Source organism: Sus scrofa, chromosome 6, assembly GCF_054392235.1.
Source record: "Sus scrofa isolate SSC_HxYL_T2T_F1_AM1 chromosome 6, Sscrofa_HxYL_maternal_Yorkshire_Landrace_v2.0, whole genome shotgun sequence".
NCBI classification, from domain to species: Eukaryota; Metazoa; Chordata; class Mammalia; order Artiodactyla; family Suidae; genus Sus; species Sus scrofa.
In genome coordinates this window covers 113,572,721-113,593,733 of record NC_139388.1, presented here as the reverse complement: position 1 = coordinate 113,593,733, position 21,013 = coordinate 113,572,721, and the positions used below count along the sequence as shown (strand labels likewise).

At 41.2% G+C, this 21,013-nt stretch overlaps 2 protein-coding genes across 17 annotated transcripts in view; one reads left to right on the top strand and one right to left on the bottom strand.

The window, feature by feature from the left end:
• LOC110261184 (uncharacterized) overlaps positions 1 to 17,662 on the bottom strand; it is a 31,193-nt gene extending 13,531 nt beyond the window's left edge. The window contains exons 1-4 of the mRNA XM_084959117.1: positions 17,599 to 17,662; positions 3,177 to 3,196; positions 2,178 to 3,004; positions 1,091 to 1,175 (exon numbers count right to left, since the gene is read on the bottom strand). Coding sequence (XP_084815243.1) covers positions 2,243 to 3,004; positions 3,177 to 3,196; positions 17,599 to 17,662 — 846 coding nt within the window. The 3' untranslated portion in view covers positions 1,091 to 1,175; positions 2,178 to 2,242. The remainder of the gene's footprint in view (positions 1 to 1,090; positions 1,176 to 2,177; positions 3,005 to 3,176; positions 3,197 to 17,598) is intronic.
• Positions 1 to 21,013, top strand: part of OSBPL1A (oxysterol binding protein like 1A) — a 221,190-nt gene that overhangs the window by 105,736 nt on the left and 94,441 nt on the right. For 2 of the 16 annotated variants that reach the window (XM_003356381.4, XM_003356382.5), the window contains exon 1: positions 2,440 to 2,762. The exons of the other annotated variants lie outside the window; for them this stretch is intronic. The gene's annotated coding sequence lies outside the window, so the exon portion shown is untranslated. Of the gene's footprint in view, positions 1 to 2,439; positions 2,763 to 21,013 lie in introns of those variants that run through there. 16 annotated transcript variants of the gene reach the window in all.

Sequence of the window (21,013 nt, the reverse complement as noted above, 5' to 3'; positions counted from 1 at the left end):
TTCTAACCGCTCCCTCATTCCAGTTTTTCTCTTTCCTTTGTTGGAGGCATCTGTTTCTTTTTTTGCTTCAAAAACAGCTACTCTCTTCTGATTTCTCCCTTATAGCTTCTATCTATCCTCCTACACCTCTTTCCAGTTCCATTTTTGAAAATGTGATACCTTCTGTTTCTTCTTTATTCCTCAGCTAGTCCACCAAGACTATTCTTGCCCACATCTCCTTGTTGCTAAGTCAGAGAACACCCTTAAATTATCTTGCTTGTCCTTTGAAGGATCTAGCATTTGACTGCTGTTTGCTTTTTGGAATGCTTCTTGGTGATTTTTCATGGTTCCTCTCTCTCTTGGCTTCTTTATTGTAACTCTGCCTCAGTGTTCTTCTCAAGCATCCTTTCCTCTGACCATGCTTCGCATGTTAGTAGTCCCTGGGTTTCTGTGGGTGGCCTTCTTACTCAGCATTCTCTCTAAATGATCTCACCTACTCCTTCGGCCAGAAATCCATGATGATTCAGGTATCTCCACCTTGGATCTCTCCTGAGCTAGGCTGTGGACCAGTATATCCAGCTGCCTTTTTCCCATTTACATATGGATACATCAGAGGTATTTCAAAACCAATGTGCTTAAAACTGAGTTACCTATTCAACTCAATTACCTATTAGGTAACTTAAGCTGGAAAGACTGGAGCTGTCTCTGGTTCTTTCTTCTTCCTCATCTCCACCTTTAAGCAAGCCTGTCGTTTTTACTTCCTGCATCTCAGATATATGTCTCCCTTCACTCCCTCTCCAGCCCAGCACACAAATTCCCCACCGTCACTCTGTTAGCTGAAGTTCTCAGGTTTGCTCTCTTGGATGTCTGCTAACATTTCCCAATCCCAGGGTCCACCCTTCAAAACTGAGTTAGTTGTTACTCCTATTCTAGGAGTTCCTTGCTGTAGTAGCACTTGTGACATTGTATCATTATATATTTACTTTTCACTGGAGTGCCTTAAGTAAGTATCTAAGTTATTTTTAGAGCAGCTGTGTTTGGCATATAGTAGACAGTTAATAAATACTTGAATAAATGCATAAGGAATATACACAAAGGAAAGAATACAAACCTTTAGGTCAAACCAATCAGGACCTAAATTCTGCTCTTTGAATCTTGAGCAAATTAATGTATGTTTGGGAATTCCATTTCCAGATCTGAAAATGAGAATACAAATGAGTTATGTGAAGTTCCTCAATACAGTACCTGGCACATTTTAGGTGGTCTGTAAATTGCCTTCTGAGACAAAATAGCCTTTGCTGGTGGGGGGAGGGTTTTGGCCACATACTGCAGTGGCTTGATGTGGGACCTCAGTTCCCAAACCAGGGACTGAACCTGGCCACAGCAGTTCAAGTGCCAAATCCTAACCACTAGACCACCAGGGAACTCACAAAGTAGCCTTACTTGTTCATTATTTTGTTTTGCCGCCTGGTACTACTTTTGTAAACTGAATTCCTCCTCTAATTTTTAGGGCCTAGGGAGAAATACTCTGTAGCAAGGTCTCGACCTCTTTAGTGCCAGATGTGACTTTTTGAAATATAGTAATATTTAGTCACCAATTTAGAATGGAAAAAAAGTAAATTGACTTCAAAAAACCATGAAACCTCACTGACATTAATTCCAATTTTTCCAAGTGTGGTTTAGTTTCATCTTCTACACATTTTACATTTGTCATGCGAATACAGCTACCACTGCTGGAAGGGTGAACTTAAAAGTAGCCTAGGATTTTGTCAAAGAAACGTTCAGTTTTCTTCAGTAGTACTCTGCTTCCTAAAGTCAAGGACAAATTTATATAACTCGGAAAGATTAAAACTAGCATTGGAATAAAAAGCTTGTTTTTTTTTTTTTTTTTTTTTTTTTCCCCTCAGCAGAGCCTCATAAGTTAACTAGAAATTTCATTAGCCTGAACATCCCCCTTAAGCATCGCATTTATGTGGTGGGTCTACCCGGCCTTGGAGCCTTGTCTTAACCCTTTCAGCCTGGCTGGAATACGAAGCCACCCATTTCACGTGAGGCGGTTTCACATCAGTAGAGTTAATACTGTTGTTTTCCTCATCGCTCAAATGGTAGCCTAGGAAGTGTATAAAAAATAAATATGTGAAGATCATCTCAGTCTTTGTTGTGGACTTTCATTGTAAGCATGAGTAAGTGTCAGTTACCTTCGAGGTGGGAAGACTCCAGAAGAGGAGATCCCTCTGCTTTTCCGGGGGTGCGGGCTGGCCATTTAAAAGTTGTCAAGGCCGAGGCCGGCGGGAGCACAGCGCCAGTTCCAGGACCCCAGGAACGGCCGGCGCTTCCGCAGATGCACCAGAGCACGGGTAGCGGTGCCCGCCGCTCTCCCCGAAACCCCGGCCGGGCTGTGCGCAGCCCCCCGCAGGTCCCTACCTGCGCCTCCAAGCGGGCGCGGCGGCGGGGGGGCGGGGAGGAGGGACGGACGACGCCAGCCGCGGCGGAGCCGCCCGCGGCAGGCCATTTGCCGGCGGCGAGCCCCGGAGGGCGGCGGTGCGGCCCTCTGGCGGCCCGGGCGCGGCGCGGGAGTCCTGGGCCGCGCCTCTGCTCGACCTCGCTGGAGCCGGGGGCGGGCCGCGCGAAGGTGACTTAGGGAGACCTTGCGGTGCCGCCCTGGGTTGCGCCTCCCGGCTGGGCTGGAGGGGAGGCGGAGGAACAGGCCGAGCGCATTCGTGCTGGAGCCGCACGGAGCGCCGGACGGAGCGCGCTGCCGAGGAGCCCCGGCCCCGGCCCAGGTGGGTGGGCGAGTGCCTGCGCAGGGGGCGGCCCGGGCGGCCTCGGGACAGCTGGGGACGAGGGGGCAGGAAGGGGGAGGGCGGCCGGGCGGGATCTGGGGATGTGAGTAGATCCAAGAATAGTTGGACGCGAGTGTGCAGAGCGGAGTGCTGCCGCGGGTAGTGGGGAGGGGTGCGTGAAGTCGGGCGGGGACCCTGCCCGCCCGCCGGGTGTTTGCATCCGGCTTCTGCTGGGAGAGCCGCTGCGGGGACAGCCCGTGGAACTGATATTTTTTCGGCCAAATATTGGTAGTAGGTCAAGTAGGGCCGGAGGGGGAGGAGTAAGGCAGTGAAAGACATTATTGTCCTAAATAACCTTCCAAGTTAGTGATTTTTCGAATGTCTCTGCCCTCGTTGACATTGAGATGAACTTACCATCTGCTGCTCAGAGGCCGCTAAAATTGCCCCCCAAAACGAGAAGGAGAAATGCTTGAGTGGATTGAGAAGAGAAATGGAAATTATGCTGGGGTTGAGGAGTGGGGAGGTGGCTTTTAACTTTGTTTTGATTAGGGATTTTTGATTACTCATAGGCTTTCTTTGTAGCCTAAACCAGTGGAGAATCACGTTCCCCAGCATTCACAGCATGTGGCTAGTTGTTTTGTGTTATGCAGGTTTTTTCTGGATTTGGAGGGAGGGTAGTAAGGAGTAAGGAGAGGAAGATGCTGGGGAAGAGCTTCTATACCATTTGAGAGTTATTTAAGCTATTAAAAGTTTCTTAATTTTAATTAAGTTCAAAGACAGAATGAAGGCATTTCATTTCAAAGACATAGCATTGCTTAGCAGGAATCTTTTGCAAAAGAGAAAAATGCTTGAAATGCGAGTTGGTGGAGTAATGTGTAGGCTAGAATATGGCGATCTAAATATAAATTGCCTTTTCAGTTTGAGGACACACCAAAGTTAATCTCTGGTCCAGATAGTGTTTGATTTTGACCCCAAAGCTGATGACTTCAGCAAGTTAGCTCAGCTTCAACTGAGTAGATATTTAATCTGAACATGAAGAGCAAAGAGCAATTTCAGCCTTTGTCCCAGTACTACTTTTACTAGATTGTGGGCCTGAAGGGATTTGTGTTACTGTGAATGTAATTGCAGGACTGTAGTCTTCTCTCTTTAGAAGCTCTTTATGCATAAATTTTAGGGAATTTCATTGATGGTAAAAGTGACCCACATAATCTACCTTTCCTTAGATGTGCTCTGTGATGAATAGGGGGAATTTAAAAAGTTTATTAGAAAAATAAATAAAAATAAAAAGTTTATTAGGTTTTCCATATTAAAAGCAAATGCACTTACTAATAATCAAGGTAGTAATATACATATAGTCCAAGAACATTTAAAATATCTTACATCATTCATAAAATAACTGTGCAACACCATCTTTCAAGCTCTGTGTAGTTTTTGACTTTGTCATTTACATTCTCTTAAAAAGGATTGTGATTTACAATTGTGTACCTATGATGTGTTTATCAGCTCCATGAAGATTATAAGAAAACTTCTAGTTCCTTTAAAAAGTAGGAATTTAGGATTTCTGCTTCGTGTACATTATTCCTAGCTTGTATAAATAATCCAGAAATATACTGCTACAAATTAATTTTGGAAGCAGCTGGGACATAAGTTAAATATGAAGTTGATATAAGACAAAGCTGGTTTTCATTTTGATAACTTTTGTGAAGTTTTTGAACAAAAATACATAAAGTTTTAATCAGTAGCATGAGGTGTGTTTGTGTGTAAGCCGCCTTTTTTTTTTTGTTGTTTTGTTTTTTTTTGTCTTTTGTGTTTTTTGTTGTTGTTGTTGTTGTTGCTGCTATTTCTTGGGCCGCTCCGTGGCATATGGAGGTTCCCAGGCTAGGGGTTGAATCGGAGCTGTAGCCACTGGCCTACGCCAGAGCCACAGCAACGCTGGATCCGAGCCGCGTCTGCAACCTACACCACAGCTCACGGCAACGCCGGATCGTTAACCCACTGAGCAAGGGCAGGGACCGAACCCGCAACCTCATGGTTCCTAGTTGGATTCGTTAACCACTGGAGTTACGACGGGAACTCCTGTGTAAGCCTTCTGATGCTTGGTATGACCCAAGATCTGTCCTGGTGAGTTTTTGTATCTCACAGTAGTAACAAGGGTGTAACCTGAATGTAGTTGTGTTTGTCTTATTTACACTCCCATCAGGGTGCAGTGCCTAACTTCTGCTCTAGTTAAGGACTAAAATAGTCTAGCTAATGTCTAGATATTAAGTCTAGTTAATGAGTTTTAAATGGGCTGTAAGCAGACATAATCTTCCTTTCATTTTAACTTCCTAGTGTTAAGGATGTAACCCTTATATGTCTTTATGATGGTCCACCATAGATTTGACGTCTGTTACTTTCTGTAGAATTTTCTCCTTAATTCAGTAAGAATTTAAAGAACGTTGACCTTGTCAGATACTGCTGTATTGGTCTGTTTTCATTAAATTTAGAGAGTACTGTAGGAGCCAGATGACTGACTAGATTCTTACAGAAAGCACAACATACCCAGAGGGAAGAGAAAAGAATGAATTCTAGCAAATAGTTCATTAAGACTGGAACAGAGGGGCTTAGTAAAGAGGAAGTCAAGGCTAGATGAATAGGAGCAGGGTTGTCGTCGTCTTTTTTTTTTTTCGGCTTTTTAGGGTCCGTAGCATATGGAGGTTCCCAGGCTAGGGGTCTAATCAGAGCTGTAGCCACCGGCCTTTGCCACAGCCACAGCAGCACAGAATCCGAGCCATGTCTGCAGCCTGCACCCCAGCTCAAAGCAACACCAGGTCCTTAACCCACTGAGTATGGCCAGGGATGGAACCCTTGTCCTCATGGATGTTAGTTGAATTTGTTAACCGATGAACCACGATGGGAACTGCAGGAGCAGGATCTTAAAAGACTATGTAAAATGGGCCTAGAGTTTGGATTATTTGGGGCAGTTAGAATCACTGAAAGGTTTTAATCAGGGGAAAGATTTAATCAGATTTGTTCTTTGGGAGGAGGATTAGAGGGCAGGCCTTGAAAGCAGGCTGGCCAGGTACAGGAATTAAAGAGAGATAATCAGAGTCTGAGCCTAGTTGGTGGCTGTGGAAAAGGAAAGGAAAATACAGGGCAGAGAGACTTCGAGATAAACAACATGAATTGGAATTGATCGTAGATTTGAATATGGGGAATGAGGCAGGTGGAGTTAGATGACGCCAGATCCATGGCATAAGTCACTGGATAGCACGTGACTGAAGTAGGGAGTAAAGGGGAGGATGAGTTCACCTTTGAACACGATGACATCCAAATAAGGTCATCCTTACTCATCCAATAAAAACTTAGGAATCTTTGGTACTGAGAGTCACTCGATTAAACACAGGGATCGAGGCTGGAGGAGTAAAGAATAGCACCTAGGAGAAGTGTCCTTTGAAGAAGTTTGAAATCAAAGGATGTAATGCTAACTGTTAAAGCAAGAGAGCTAGTGGAATGCACTGAGGAAAAGCAACATGAGGGGCGCAAAGTCTAGACCAGGCCAGGGAGACAAGGGGTCCAAGAAGTTGAAATAACAACTGAAACGCAGCTGTCCAATTAGTAGCCAGGTGTCTTTGATGAGGGAAGTTTTAGATGTATGACAGGAGGAGTGAATAGGGAGGAGAAATTAAAAATAATGTAGATAGGAGTTCCCGTCGTGGCTCAGTGGTTAATGAATCCGACTAGGAACCATGAGGTTGTGGGTTCGATCCCTGGCCTTGCTCAGTGGGTTACGGATCTGGCGTTGCTGTGAGCTGTGGTGTGGGTCACAGACGCGGCTCGGATCCCCTGTTGCTATGGCTCTGGTGAAGGCCAGCGGCTATGGCTCCGATTCGACCCCTAGCCTGGGAACTTCCGTGTGCTATGGCAGCTGCCCAAGAAATGGCGAAAAGGAAAAAAAAAAGGAAGATAGACTGGGATTTGGTATCTGTAGATAGTCCATTTGTGAATAATTACAGTTTTTGTTCCTTTCGATCCTTATACCTCTTATTTTTTCTTCTTTCTAATGTACTGGCTGGGGGCTTCAGGACAGTGTTGAATAGATGCTAAGATGGTGGGAATCCATGTTCATCCCTGGTATCTACAAGCATGTTTCTCACTTCTAATGATTCCCTGTTATGAATGATATGCAGTGCATACTATTTACCAGATTAATGAAGTTCCCTTTCATGCTTACATTGTTGAAAGGGTATTGAATTTTATCAAATATTCCTCATTTGTTAAGAGAATCATGAGATTTTGCTTGGTTAAGGTGAATGTAAATCTAAAATTATATTTTTAGATTCTTTTTAGCGATGAGCCATCCTTGCGTACCTGGAATAAACCTAATCTGGTCATAATGTATTATCTTCAGCATTCTCCTCAGTGTGGTTTCTTTTGAATTTTAGCATCTGTTTATGAGTGAGATTGGCTTGTAATTTTCTGTTCTGTCCTCATCAGGGTTTAATATCAAGGTTACAGTGGCCATATGTAATGAGTTTGAGTGTATTCTCTCTTCTGGTCTCTGGAAGGGTTGTATAAAAGTGAAATGGTCTATGAAAATTCAGTGGAATTTCATATTAAACCATCTTTTCTCTGTGAGGTTTTTTTTATCACTAATTAGATGTATTTAATGGTTATGGTGCTATTTTTATTCTCTATTTCTTTTTGGGTTTGACAAGTTAGATATGTCTAGGAATTTTATCTTTACCATTTAAGTTTTGAAATTTATTGTTACAAGGATATTCTTTTGCTATCTTTTTAACTTCTGTTCATTTTGTAATTATGTATTCCCTTTTCTAATCTTTTTCTGTTTTCTTTTTCGTAATGTTTATTTGGCTATTTCTGATTTGGATTTTGCTCTCTTCGTAAGATCATTCTCATTAACGTTTTGTTCACTTGATTATTTTTCAAAGAGTCGTCTAGCTTTTATCTTTTTATTTCATCTTTTTCTAAGTTAATTTATATAGTTTGTCACTTTTCCATGAGTTGTTTTTTTTTTCTTCTGGTATCTATACTAGGATAAACACTTTGTCTCCTAAAGTGGGTGATTTGTTCAATATTTGTTCCTTTTTCAGATTTCAAATTGTATGTTTCTTTCTAGTATTTGGTGTTTTAGGGAATATATCATTGCTAACTTTAAGCATGACTTTGATTATTTTATAGGCTTGAATAACATATTTTCTAGACTTCATCATTCCAGATTGAGGTCTGCTAATATATGTAGTATAAAGTACTGCCCTCCTAATACTTAAAATACCTGAAACTTATGGAAGGTTTTGACTATTTCTAATTCTTTTTCTCTTCCCCCACTTTCCTTGTTTTTATTGCTTGGCATTTCTCTCCATTTCTCTTCCCCACCTTGCTGCTCATTTTCTTCCTTTTATCCCCTCTCACCTCTTTTCTTAGCCTTAGATTTTTGTGTGTGTGTGTGTCTTTTTTGGGGCCTCACCCTCGACATATGGAGGTTCCCAGGCTGGGGGTCTAATCAGAGCTGTAGCCACCAGCCTACACCATAGCAGAATCTGAGCCGTGTCTGTGACCTACCCCACAGCTCATGACAATGCCGGATCCTTAACCCCCTGAGCAAGGGCAGGGATCAAACCCGCAACCTCATGGTTCCTAGTTGGATTCGTTAACCACTGAGCCACGACGGGAACTTCAGCCCTAGATACTTTGCATGGTGAAACAATGACCATCTTCCTTGCCCTCTTCCCTTTGTTTCTCTTCTGTCTTTCTAGTTTTCTACCCTCTATCCCCCATTTCCTTACCTGGAGGATTTTCCCATTATCTGCTCAGGAGAGTCCATCTCACTCTTTTCTTCTCCTTAGAACCTTGGCTCCAGCCGGAGAGGAAAAAGCAGATAACTTGTGTTTAACTTTGTTTTGATGCTCAAAGATTTGCTATTATGTACCTCATGATTTTTCTTATTCTCTATATGGTCCAACTTGATGGCAGGCCCAGGAAGACTGCATAGATGATAAGAGTCTGAGTTGCTCTTACTTGGAGTCCTGAGATACCGGCTCCAGGATTAGTGACTTTTTCCTTCCTGTCTGACTCTGGGCCTCACATCCTCCCATGTAACAGGATTGTTAATGCAGATCCCTTCTCTCCGCTTCCCGGGTTGCTGTGAGACTCAAATGAGATGAGGATAAACCCATCCGTTTTATGTCAGGTAGTCTTCCCATGCCTTATTTTCAGAAAGGTGTCTTGAAAGGATTTTGTGCTCAATTCAGAGAGAGAGGTGCTTTGTGGCCTGGGGTGCTGGATCAGAGGAACCCAGGGAAGCAGCAGGTGGTGGCAGGATGGCAGGAGCGTGGGAGTTCTGCCCAGTGGCTGAAAGGGAGTCTGGGGAAGGAAGCCCGTAGCCCCCGAGGCTGGAGTCACCGATGTGTCACTGCATCCGAGGCTGGATTCTAAGCTGCAGTGAGAGCCTCTCTTCTTTTTCCTGTGTTTTATTTGCTCCTTTTAGGACATTACCTCTTGGAACTTGAGAAATCACTCTTTACTTAAAATGTGGCCATAAGGGAGATTTTGTTGTACTGGGTTTTAAGCATCTGAATTAAAAATGAAGTTTGGGGAGTTCCCGTCGTGGCGCAGTGGTTAACGAATCCGACTAGGAACCACGAGGTTGCGGGTTCGGTCCCTGCCCTTGCTCAGTGGGTTAACGATCTGGCGTTGCCGTGAACTGTGGTGTAGGTTGCAGACGCGGCTCGGATCCTGAGTTGCTGTGGCTCTGGCATAGGCCGGTGGCTACAGCTCCGATTTAACCCCTAGCCTGGGAACCTCCATATGCCGCGGGAGCGGCCCAAGAAATAGCAACAACAACAACAACAAAACAACAACAAAAAAGACAAAAGACAAAAAAAAAAAAAAAATGAAGTTTGGGAATACATTTCTTCTTAGTAAAATTTTTTAGAAATGATTTAATTTTGAATATTTTCTTCACTTATTACTTTGTTTTGTGTTGTCTATGAGTTTTTTGTTTGGCTTGGTTTTGGTTTTGTTTGTCTTTTTAGGATCGCACCCACAGTATATGAGGTTCCCAGACTAGGGGTCGAATCGGAGCTGCAGCTGCTGGCCTACACCACAGCTCACGACAACACAGGATCCATGCCACATCTATGACCTACACCACAGCGCATGGCAAAGCCGGATCCTTAACCCACTGAGCAAGGCCAGGGATGGAGCCCGAGTTCTCGTGGGTACTAGTCAGGTTCGTTAACTGCTGAGCCACAATGGGAACTCCCATGGATGAATTGTTTAAAGTCACAAAGTTATAGAATCAGATTGTAGAGCATCTTGTTTGGTGATTTAAGGGTTTTTGTTGTTGCTGTCATTTGCTTGCTAGTTTTTGGCCTCACCTGTGGCAGACAGATGTTCCCAAGCCAGGGATCCAATCCACACCACAGGAGTGACCCCAGCCGCAGTAGTGACAAAGCTGGATCCTTAACTGCTAGGCATTTAGGGAACTCTGATTTTATGTTTTATTAGGGGCCAGAGTAGATGCCAGTATACAAGAGAGAAAAGTAAAAGCACCTCCTCAACTACTAAGGTGCCTCAGGCAATAGTTTGAAGTGTCTGATGTCACTGATCTCTTCCTCATTTTGCAGATGAGACTAGGATCTTGGAGAGTGGGCTTATGTAGGTAGCTAGGAGGGGGCTACACATAGAGCCAAATCCAGGAATCTGTCTCCAAATTCAGTGCTGAAGAACAGCCCACTGTATCACACATAGCTTGAATGGGGAAAATTCATTCATCTGAGAAGACAGTCCACCTTGTTTCAAAGCTGATGATGTGATTTATAAGCTAATTTCTCAATTTGACAAAAGGACACCAACTTTAAAAATGAGCAGATGACCAAGAATATTTCAGGGTCTTCAGATTTTGCACAGATGCCTGTAGTCCAGGCTCTCAGCGGGAAACACTGTCCACCTTTTTGTGAAAATTTTTCTAGGTAGTGGTCACATTTTTGGAGTTTATAGAATTTATCCATTTCTCTAGATACTCTAAATTTTATCCTAAGATGAATCTAGAGTATCAGAATGCTCCAGCCCAGGCAATATTTTGTTAATCTTCTGAAAAAATGTCCGTCACTGAGTTATAAATTGGAATTACACCCTCAATTTATGTTGTGGGTCATTTCAAAAATATTAGCTTAATTGGTGTTATTGATTATTTTGCCCTGGAATACTCTTAATCCCCTATATATTACCCTGAATGAGAAATTAGAGCCAAGGGCAAAGAGGGAGTTTGTTTTCCCTAAAGAACTGATGGGTTTTTTTTTTTTTCCTTGTGGACAATTAAAAGGGCATAATTGTATTTCTCTTTTAGTTTTGGCCTTAAGAGAATTCAGAGCCAGGTTTGTGGCTCGTCCAGGGTTTCTGTGTAGGTGCCATCACTTGTAGGTCCTACCCTAATAATGTATCCGAAGGTGTTCTGTATTTTCATAGCCTCCTAATTTGGAAATCACTGGATTACAGCATTTTGTTGTGAATTGGTTGGATGTGGCTGTGCCCGAGTGCATTCAGGTAAAATGACAGTGATTTGGGGATTGTTCTGCAAATAGTAAATACAAAGTAAAGAGTTGTTAAAATGGAGTTCCTGTTGTGGCTCAGCAGAAATGAACCCAACTAAAATCCATGAGGATTCGGGTTCCATCCCTGGCCTCGCTGAGTGGGTTAAGGATCCGGCATTGACTTGAGCTGCAGTGTAGGTCTCAGATGCGGCTCGGATCCTGCATTGCTGTGGCTGTGGCGTAGGCCGGCAGCTACAGCTCCGATTTGACCCCTAGCCTGGGAACTTCCATATGCCACAGGTATGGCCCTAAAAAAAAGCAAAGAAACAAAAACAAAACAAGTTGTTAAAATGTTAGGAATAGATTTGTCCTTAATCCTGTGGCTTTATTTTGTGTGAAGTATATATGCATTTTGATTTTAGTTGACTTTGTAATAGCTCATTTCAAGGACCCAAGTTAAACTATGTGATAGATATTAATTACAATGGGAGCTTTTTCTGTGTTCATGTTAATGCAAATCAAACTGAATATGCATTTTATCTTTGGAGACAAAAACCTTTCATTTATTTTCGCTTGTGGTAAAAATTCACATAGCATAAAATTTGCTATCTTCCCTATTTGTAAGGGTAGAGTTCAAGTGGCTTTAAGTCCGTTCATATTGTCGTGTGCCTGTCACCACCACCTGTTTTCAGGACTCTTTTCATCTTCCTAAACCCTAGTTCATCATTCTCCTCTCCTCCTAGCCCCTGGAAATCATGATTCTGCTTCCTCTGTCTCTAAATTTGACTATTTTAGGGGTCTCATATAAGTGGAATTGTATTTTTTTGTCTTTTTATGACTGGATGATCTCAGCAGTGTAATTCCTTCAAGGTTCATCCATGTTATGACATGTGTTAGAATTTCTTTCCTTTTTAAGGCTGAATAGTATTGCATTGTATACATATATACTACATTTTGTTTATCCATGTATCCATTAATATTGTGTTTAGGTTTATTCTGCCTTTTGGCTAGTGTGAATAATGTGGCTATGAACATGAGTGTACAGATACCTGTGTCTGTGCTTTTAATTCTTTTTAGTGTATACTCAGAAGCAGAATTGCTGAATTGTGTGGTAATTCTATAATTTTTAATTTTTCGAGGACCCACCATTCTGCTTTCCATAGTGGCTATACTATTTTACATTCCTGCCAGCAGTGTGCAGGGGTTCTAATAGCTCTGCATCCTAGCCAACTCTTTTTCTTTTCTGGGTTTTGTTTTTGTTTTTTTGCTTTTTAGGGCTGCAAGTGAGGCATATGGAGGTTCCCAGGCTAGGGGTCCAATCAGAGCTGCAGCTGCCAGCCTACACCAGAGCCACAGCAAAGCGGGATTTGAGCCGCATCTGCGACCTACACCACAGCTCAAGTCAATGCCAGATCCTTAACCCACCGATCGAGGCCAGGGGTTGAACCTGTGTCCTCATGAATACTCTGTCGGGTTCTTAACCCACTGAGCCACAGTGCGAACTCTGACTCTTCTTACATTGGCTCATTATTGTCCTGCAGAGCAGTGGTGTCCTGTTGTTTTTCAAGCCATTCAGAAGTTTCTCTGGTTGAAGTGTGGTGGAAGATACAGTCCCAATTCTGCATAGTCCTCTGTTTTCCCTTTAGTGGGTAGAAAACAACGGCACAAGCAGGGATGATTCTTGAGGTTTCTGTGGACTTTCAACTTGGTTTAAGTCTATATATCTATATTCTGCTTTCATATTTTACTTCGGTATTTTAGATGCCAAGTGCTGATTTACTATTGTATTTCAAAGGATAATTGCTCAATTGAAAAGAATTTTATCTACAGAGTTAATGTGGGACAATAAAAGAGAAGATGTGTTTGAATCACAGAAAATATAAAATATGAGACAAGGAAATTGATATAGAATTGACTCTTGAACAATATGAGTTGGAATTATGCAGATTCACTTATACAGATTTTTTTTTAAATAGTAAATACTACAGTATTATATGGTCTGTGGTGGTTGGTTGAATCTGAAGATGTGTGGATTAACCCTCATGTTGTTCAAGGATCAAATACTTGACTAAAGTCAGGCCTGCCTTCACCTGTACAGGGGAGCTAGCAAAGTTAAATATGTGTTACTTAAAAAATGAGCCTTTCCTCAGAAAAGAAAATCATGGACTTGCAGAATAGACTTGTGTTTGCCGAGGGGGAGGGAGTTGGGTGGTTGGGGAGCTTGGGGTTAATAGATACAAACTCTTGCCTTTGGAATGGAGTAGCAGTGAGATCCTGCTGTGTAGCACTGAGAACTATGTTTAGTCACTTGTGATGGAGCATGATAATGTGTGAAAATGGAATGTGTACATGTATGTGTAACTGGGTCACCATGCTGTACCGGAGGAAAAAAAAATTGTATTGGGGAAATAACTATCAAAAAATAAAAATAAAAAAAATAATAAAACCAGAACACAGTTATCCTGAGCGTTAGACTTGGATGCGGAATTTATCATATTCTATGGAGAAATTATTATTTGATCTTTAGCCATATTTAGGAGCACAGAATTTCAATAAAACGTGACATCAAAGGAAAATTTAAAACATAAGATGGAAATTTGGGAAAATGTAGCCACAAAAGTATCAAAAGGGATCTTTTGGAGATTAGCTGATTTTCTTCCATGTGTGAGAATCCTTTCTCCCACTTCCTGCCAGCCAGATGGTCTTTTTATGCAGCATGTAACCACTGCCATCGATGGACGAACAGGCAGTGGGTGCTAGTGGTTACAGGCTTGGAGCCTGAGTCAGATGGACCTGGGTTTGTTTGTGTACCGGCTCCATCCCTTACTGGTTCTGCGATCCTAGGCAGGTCATGTCATCTCAATGAGCTTGAGTTTCCTCATTGTTAATAATACCTTCCTCACAGGGTTGGGGGAGGATTATAAGAGGTATCCACCAAATGTTTATCATAAAATCTGGCATGTGGCAAACATATGTAGACATCACTCCTGCTCTTCTAGATGCTACAACTGCTATTATACGTGGATACTCTTTTAAGGCCACCCATTCCACTGTAGGAAAAACTATACATACTAGAAAGTTAACATTAAGGCAAAGTTTTTTCTTTCTTCTTCTTCTTCTTCTTTTTTTTTTTTTTTTAATTCATGGTCTCAAGTCTGTGCTCTGCTGTATCACAGAAAAGTAAAAGAAATTGTCTGTTGTGACAATTCCTAAGGTATTTGGACCAACCTGTAAATTGTTTTTTGGAGGCCAACCATCTCCAGGTTTCTTCAGCTGTTACTCCTATGTCAAGCTTTCCAGATCCTTCCTTTTCTCACTCTTCATCTGTCCCTCCTCAGGTTTTGTCTGAAAAATGTGTCCTCCAGAAATGAGCCAAGTGTCCCACATGAAGTTGGAGCGCAGAGCACAGCACTTCCCAGTTGGCTCTCTAGTCTCCCGGCTCTGAGGGCCTCCAGAGCCCTGTGGGGGTGGGCCCTGCCACCCTGCCTCTCCAGCCTCGCCTCTGCTTCCCTCTCACCCTGCTCGCTTTGATCTGAGCACAGTGGCCTCCTGTTTTTTCCACAAACTCATGAGCCCCTTCCTACCTCAGAACTTCTAGTGTGTTCTCCTGCCTGGAACCTTCTTCTCCAGGATGCTTGCCTGCCTCTCCCTCATCCTTTTGGCCTTTGATCCAAAGGCACTTGCTGCATCAGGCCTCTGGCCATCCTGGCTCCCAGAACCTCCTCCCTCTCTCAGCTGTACTTATGTCTTTAGTGTTTTCCCCTACCTCACACACTCTGTGTTTCACCAATGTCCCTAGTTCTTTTTCCCACGGCAGACTGCAGGTCCTGTGCCTGTGCAGGTGTTTCTGTTTGCTGTGTTCACAGCTGATTCCCCTCAGCCTGGGACGCCTGGCATGGTGTAGGTGGCTGGCGAATGTTGCATGAAGAGCACAGTGGAGGCTGGACGCCCCTTTCCTTAGAAGCTGCATCGTCCTGGGCTGGGAAGAGCTGCTTGGGCACCGCTTCCCAGTCATGGCTCTTGTTTGTTTGTTTGTTTTTTCATTTTGAAAAAAATTTTAAGTGCACTTGAAGGAAAACTTAGAAGACATATTAATGATTTTAGGACCTTAAGAATTTTCTAATCACTTTAGTTGCTTAATCAATACTTTATTTTACACATAATCTGATTTTTGTTTTGTAGAAATATAGGTCATTAAAACAAGACTATTTCCCCTTAAGTATAACTTAACAGAGCTTTCCAAGCAGTGGGCTTAAGATAAATGATCTCAACTCTTAGAATGGCCAGCATCCCAAACCAGATGCTTGGGCTCCCCTGTGTGTCATGCAGAGGTCACTGTGTGTGCCAGGACTTGCAAAATTTGGGAAGCGCTGCTTTAAGTGTTTTCTTCAAATGGAGTTAAAAGTCTACTGAGTTGTGATTCTAACATATTTTTAGGGTTTCTTTTCCCCCCTCAGTTTGAGAACCTTATAAACACTTGTCAAAACAGAATAAAACATCAAAATTCTGTAAAAGCAAAGCAGTTGTCTTTTTGAACTTAACAGTGTGCAACATGTATACAAAAAGATATTTCCAGAGACAGAGCCGAAAGCATTCAAAGGGGAGAATTGGAAATAGTGGCAGGGCTGTGCAGTGGGATAGTCGTCAGCTGTCGAAAGGGAAGAACTGCTCATGCTTGGAACAACATGAATGAATCTGAAAAACATTATACCGAGTGGGGGAAGCCGGACACAAGGGAGTACACTCTGCATGGTTTCTTTTATTAGACGTTCAAGAGCAGACAAACCTAATGCATGGGTGCGGAAGTTGGAGCCTCTGTCGCCGGGGCCGCGGTGAGGAGGACAGGGAGAAAGACTGTGGAGGAAGCAGGGAAGAGAAATGTTCTGTCTCTACCGTGGTGCTAGTTCCAGGGGGCTGACATTTGGAACTGTTCATTGAGCTGCACATTTAAAGTTGATGTGTTTTATTCTGTATAAATGATCTCTCAGTAAGGTTCATTTTAAACATTAGAGTTGGTAGGGTGTTACTTCTGCTCTGTATAACTTTTTCTAGTTATTGGCAGCACTTTCAATTGCAGAGCCCTTGAATAACTTCTGAAAATGAAATTCGTTTAGATTATGATTAAACCTCTCTGGTTTTAAAATTTCTTATTTACCTCTTGTGGCATATCTCTAAAAGAAGAGATGTATTTCTAGGATACATAAGATATATAAATCTGTGGTGGGTGATTATGTAAGAGGAAGCTATTTTTAGGCAGAAGCTTTGCAGCCATGGTGAGGCAGGAGCGTGCTTAACAGAACCTTGGTTCGGGCTCCTGGAGGAGGAGGAGGCTGAGAGAGCTGTGTGCCGCACTCTTGGAAAAGACCTTGTAAGCATCATTTAGGCTTTGGTGCAATGCAAATTTTTCAGATTTGCTAGTTTAATGCAAAAGTCTGATGCAAACATCAATTCCTAAGTAGACACATTTAAAAATGTTTTGCTATTTGTAAAGTTATGAAAGATATATAAAAGATGTATAAGGAGTTCCCATTGTGGCTCAGTGGGTTAAGAACCTGACTAGTATCTGTGAGGATGTGGGTTCGATCCCTGGCCTCGCTCAATGGGTTAAGGATCTGGCCTTGCCATGGCTGTGGCGTAAGCTGGCTGCTGCAGCTTCCACTCAGCCCCTAGCCTGAGAACCTCCATATGCCACACAGGTGGCCCTAAAAAAGCAAAAATAAAAAATAAAAAAGCTATATAGGAGTATATGTATTTTCTGTAAAGCATAGAGAAAAATATAAACACTAGAACCCAGCAACCACTGGCAGGAGATTTTGGTTTGTCTTAGTGTGTTTGTGTTGGCAAACACAAATACAGTATGCATTGGAGTTTAATAGGCTACATTGTTTTCAGTAGTGTCAGTATTTTTCTTTGTCATATGTATTCTTTGAAAAGATATTTACGACTAAGAAACAGATTGTTTTAACTCCCATTGTCAGTAAGTGAGTAGTCTTTTCACTGTTCCCTGAGTTTTGGTAAATAGTCTCAGTTTTGCAGCTTCATTGAGGTATAATTGACGCAATAAATTGCACATAATTTAGTGAGTTTCAATGCACGTTTATGTTGTGAAACTGTCACTTTCAGGATAAGGAATACTTTTTTTTTTTTTACTTCCAAAAGTTTATTCCTGCCTTTTGTAGTACCTCCCACTCTTCCTTCTGCCCCTGCCCACAGACAGATGTTGATCAGCTTTTATGGCCAATTAACTAGGGCTTAGTAGGCAGTTTCTAGATTTTACATAAATGGAATCACAGAGTTTGTACCTTTGGTGGGAGTGGTGAGGGTTTGGCTTCTTAACTCAGCGTAATTATTTGGGACCTCATCCATGTTGCTACGGGTGGCAATAGTTTTTTTCTTTTTATTGCTGAATGATATTCCATTTTATGGCTCTACCACAATTTTATTCACCTGTTGATGGACTTTTGGATTGTGTCCAATTTTTGGCTATTGCAAGTCTTTGTGGATGAACATAACATTTCATTTCTCTTAGGCAAATACCTAGGAGTAAGTAGAGTGGCTGGATCATATGGGAAATGCATGTTTGTGAGGGCTTTTTTTTTTTTTTTTTTTAGTTTTTAATTATTAAAAATTGTAGCATCCATGTAATATAAAATTATTTTGAGTGTAAGATTCAGTGACATCTAGTAATTCACAATGTTGTGTAACTCTTATTATGTCTATTTGCAAAGCATTTCATCACCCCCAAGATGAACACTGTACCCATTAAGTGGTCAGTCCATCACCCCAACTCCTATTCCCAGCCCCTGAAAGTGACTGATCTGTTTTGTCTCTGTGGATTTGCCTATTTTGGAAATTTCCTGAAAATAGAATCACTCAGTATGTGAATTTTAGTGTCTGGCTTCTTTAGCATGATGTTTTTGAGCTACCTGTGCATAGTAGCATGTATCAGTACTTTATTTCTTTTTATGGCTTATCAGTATTCCATTATATGTCTGCAACGCATCTTGTATATCTCTTTATGCATTTAGAGACATTTGAGTTGTTTCCACCTTTTGGCTTTTGTGAATAGTGCTACTTTGAAAGTTTTTAAACAGGTATTTGAACAATTTAGTTCTTTTGAGTATATACCTAACAGTGAATTTTCTGGGGCATGTGGTAATTCACTGTTGAGCTTTTTTTTTTTTTTTTTTTTTTTTTTTTTTTGAAGAACCATCCAACTGTTTTCCAGGGCACCTTCATCACTTTACATTCCCTTTGGCAGGGCACAAGGATTCTGTTTTTCCACATCTCCAATACTTATTTTCTTGCTGGGTATAAAGTGATACCTCATTGTATGATTTGCATTCCTCTGATGACTAAAGATGTTGAACATCTTTTCATATATTTGTTGACCATTTGTATATGTTTCAGAAATGTTTGTTCAAGTCTCTTTGCCCATTTTTATTTTTATTTTTAATTAAAAAAAAATGCGACCCTGCCTACAGCATGTGGAAGTACCTGGGCCAGGGATTGATCCCAAGCCACAGTGGTGACAATGCTGAATCAATCCTTAACCACTAGGCCACCAGGGAATTCATTTGCCCATTTTTAAATTGGGTATTTTGTGTGAAATACCCAATTTAAAATAACTACCCCGTCAGGACATTCAGTTTTCCATAAAACATTTTATTTTTTTTCCAATAGCTAGCTTTTATTTTTTTGTTTTTCATAGCATTTTTTATTACTCAGTTACATTTATAGTTGTACAACGATCATCACAATCCAATTTTATAGCATTTCTTTTTTTTTAGATATTAAATTGTTTTATTTATTTATTTTTTTAATATTTTTTTTTATTTTCCCACTGTACAGCAAGGGGGTGAGGTTATCCTTACATGTATACATTACAATTACATTTTCCCCCCACCCTTTCTTCTGTTGCAACATGAGTATCTAGACATAGTTCTCAATGCAATTTTATAGCATTTCTATCAGAAATGCCCAGCACATCCCCCCACCCCCAACCTCTCTCCTTTGGAAACCATAAGTTTTTCAAAGTCTGTGAGTCAGTATCTCTTCTGCAAAGAAGTTCATTGTGTCCTTTTTTCAGATTCCACATGTAAGTGATAGCATTTGATGTTGGTGTCTCATTGTCTGACTGACTTCACTTAGCATGGTATTTCCAGGTCCATTCGTGTTGTTGCAGATGCCGTTATTTCTTTCTCTTTAATGGCTGAGTAATAGTCCATTGTGTGTATGTACCACATCTTCTTGATCCACTCCTCTGTGGGTGGACACTGAGGTTGTTTCCATGTCTTGGCTATTGCAAATAGTGCTGCAGTGAACATTGGAATACATGTGTCTTTTTGAGTCCTGGTTTTCTCTGGATAGATGCCCAGGAGTGGGATTGCTGGATCAAATGGTAATTCTATGTTTAGTTTTCTGAGGAATCTCCATATTGTGTTCCACAGTGGTTGCACCAATTTGCATTTCCACCAACAGCGTAATAGGGTTCCCTTTTCTCCACCCCCTCTCCAGCACTTATTGTTTGTAGACTTTTTGATGATGGCCGTTCTGGCTGTTGTAAGGTGATACCTCAGAGTGGTTTTGATTTGCATTTTTCTAATACTTAGTGATGTTGAACATCCTTTCATGTGTTTTTTGGCCATCTGTAGGTCCATAAAACATTTTAAATTGGTTATTTACTATTGAGAATATATCTTCTTTGAAACATTTTCCCCTTAGAGGATCATAAAAAAAAAAAGAAAAACTAATTCTTTTAGTTCATTATTCAAATGTGGTTTAGCTGAGACATGTTCAAAGAATCTGTAATTTTCCATTGGGAATATAATCCCACACTAAATTTTTTTTTCCATATCATCAGCAGTCTTTACTGTGTATCTTACAGTAGTATTTCCTGACAAAGGCATATGGCTTACTTTTTTTCTGTTTTTTTTTTTTTCTTTTCCAATAGTTTTTTATTTCTCAAGCAGCTAATTATTTCTAACATTGTTAAAAGTACCACAATAAAATAATGACACCATTAAATTTTTCTTAACCTCATAAAGGACTTTTACCGTAATACACTTTAGTATTAAGAGTTATTGCAATAATAAAAGTTAGGTCTTAAGATGAAATTATTCTAAATGTTAAGTTTAAAATTTTTTTTTTTTTGTCTTTTGAGGGCTGCACCCGTGGCACATGGAGGTTCCCAGGCTAGGAGTCTACTTGAAGCTGTAGCCGCCAGCCTATGCCGCAGACACAGCAACGCCAGATCCAAGCTGCATCTGCGACCTACACCACAGCTCACGGCAACACCAGATCCTTAACCCACTGATAGAGGCCAGGGGTCAAACCCGCAACCTCATGGTTCCTAGTCGAATTCGTTTCTGCCACCCCACGATGGAAACTCCTCAGTTTAAAATATTAACTCCTATTATTAGAGATTCATTTCTGTATGTTTATAGATACATAACTATAAAATGTAAATATGAACTTTTGGATATGCGCATCTTTATTCTGAAGATGAACATTTTTATACTTATTGATATACTTACTAAAGAAAAATGTATTGTGAGGGCTGTGATCACTGAACCAACTATATGTTTTGTGATCATTGAACCAACTATATACATGTTTAATACTGTATATCTTAGGTTTTAATCACCCTATTTTCTGTCTACTGTTTGGACTTTATTTTTGTACTATGAGAAGTGTTTCCTTAAGTGATTTGTAACT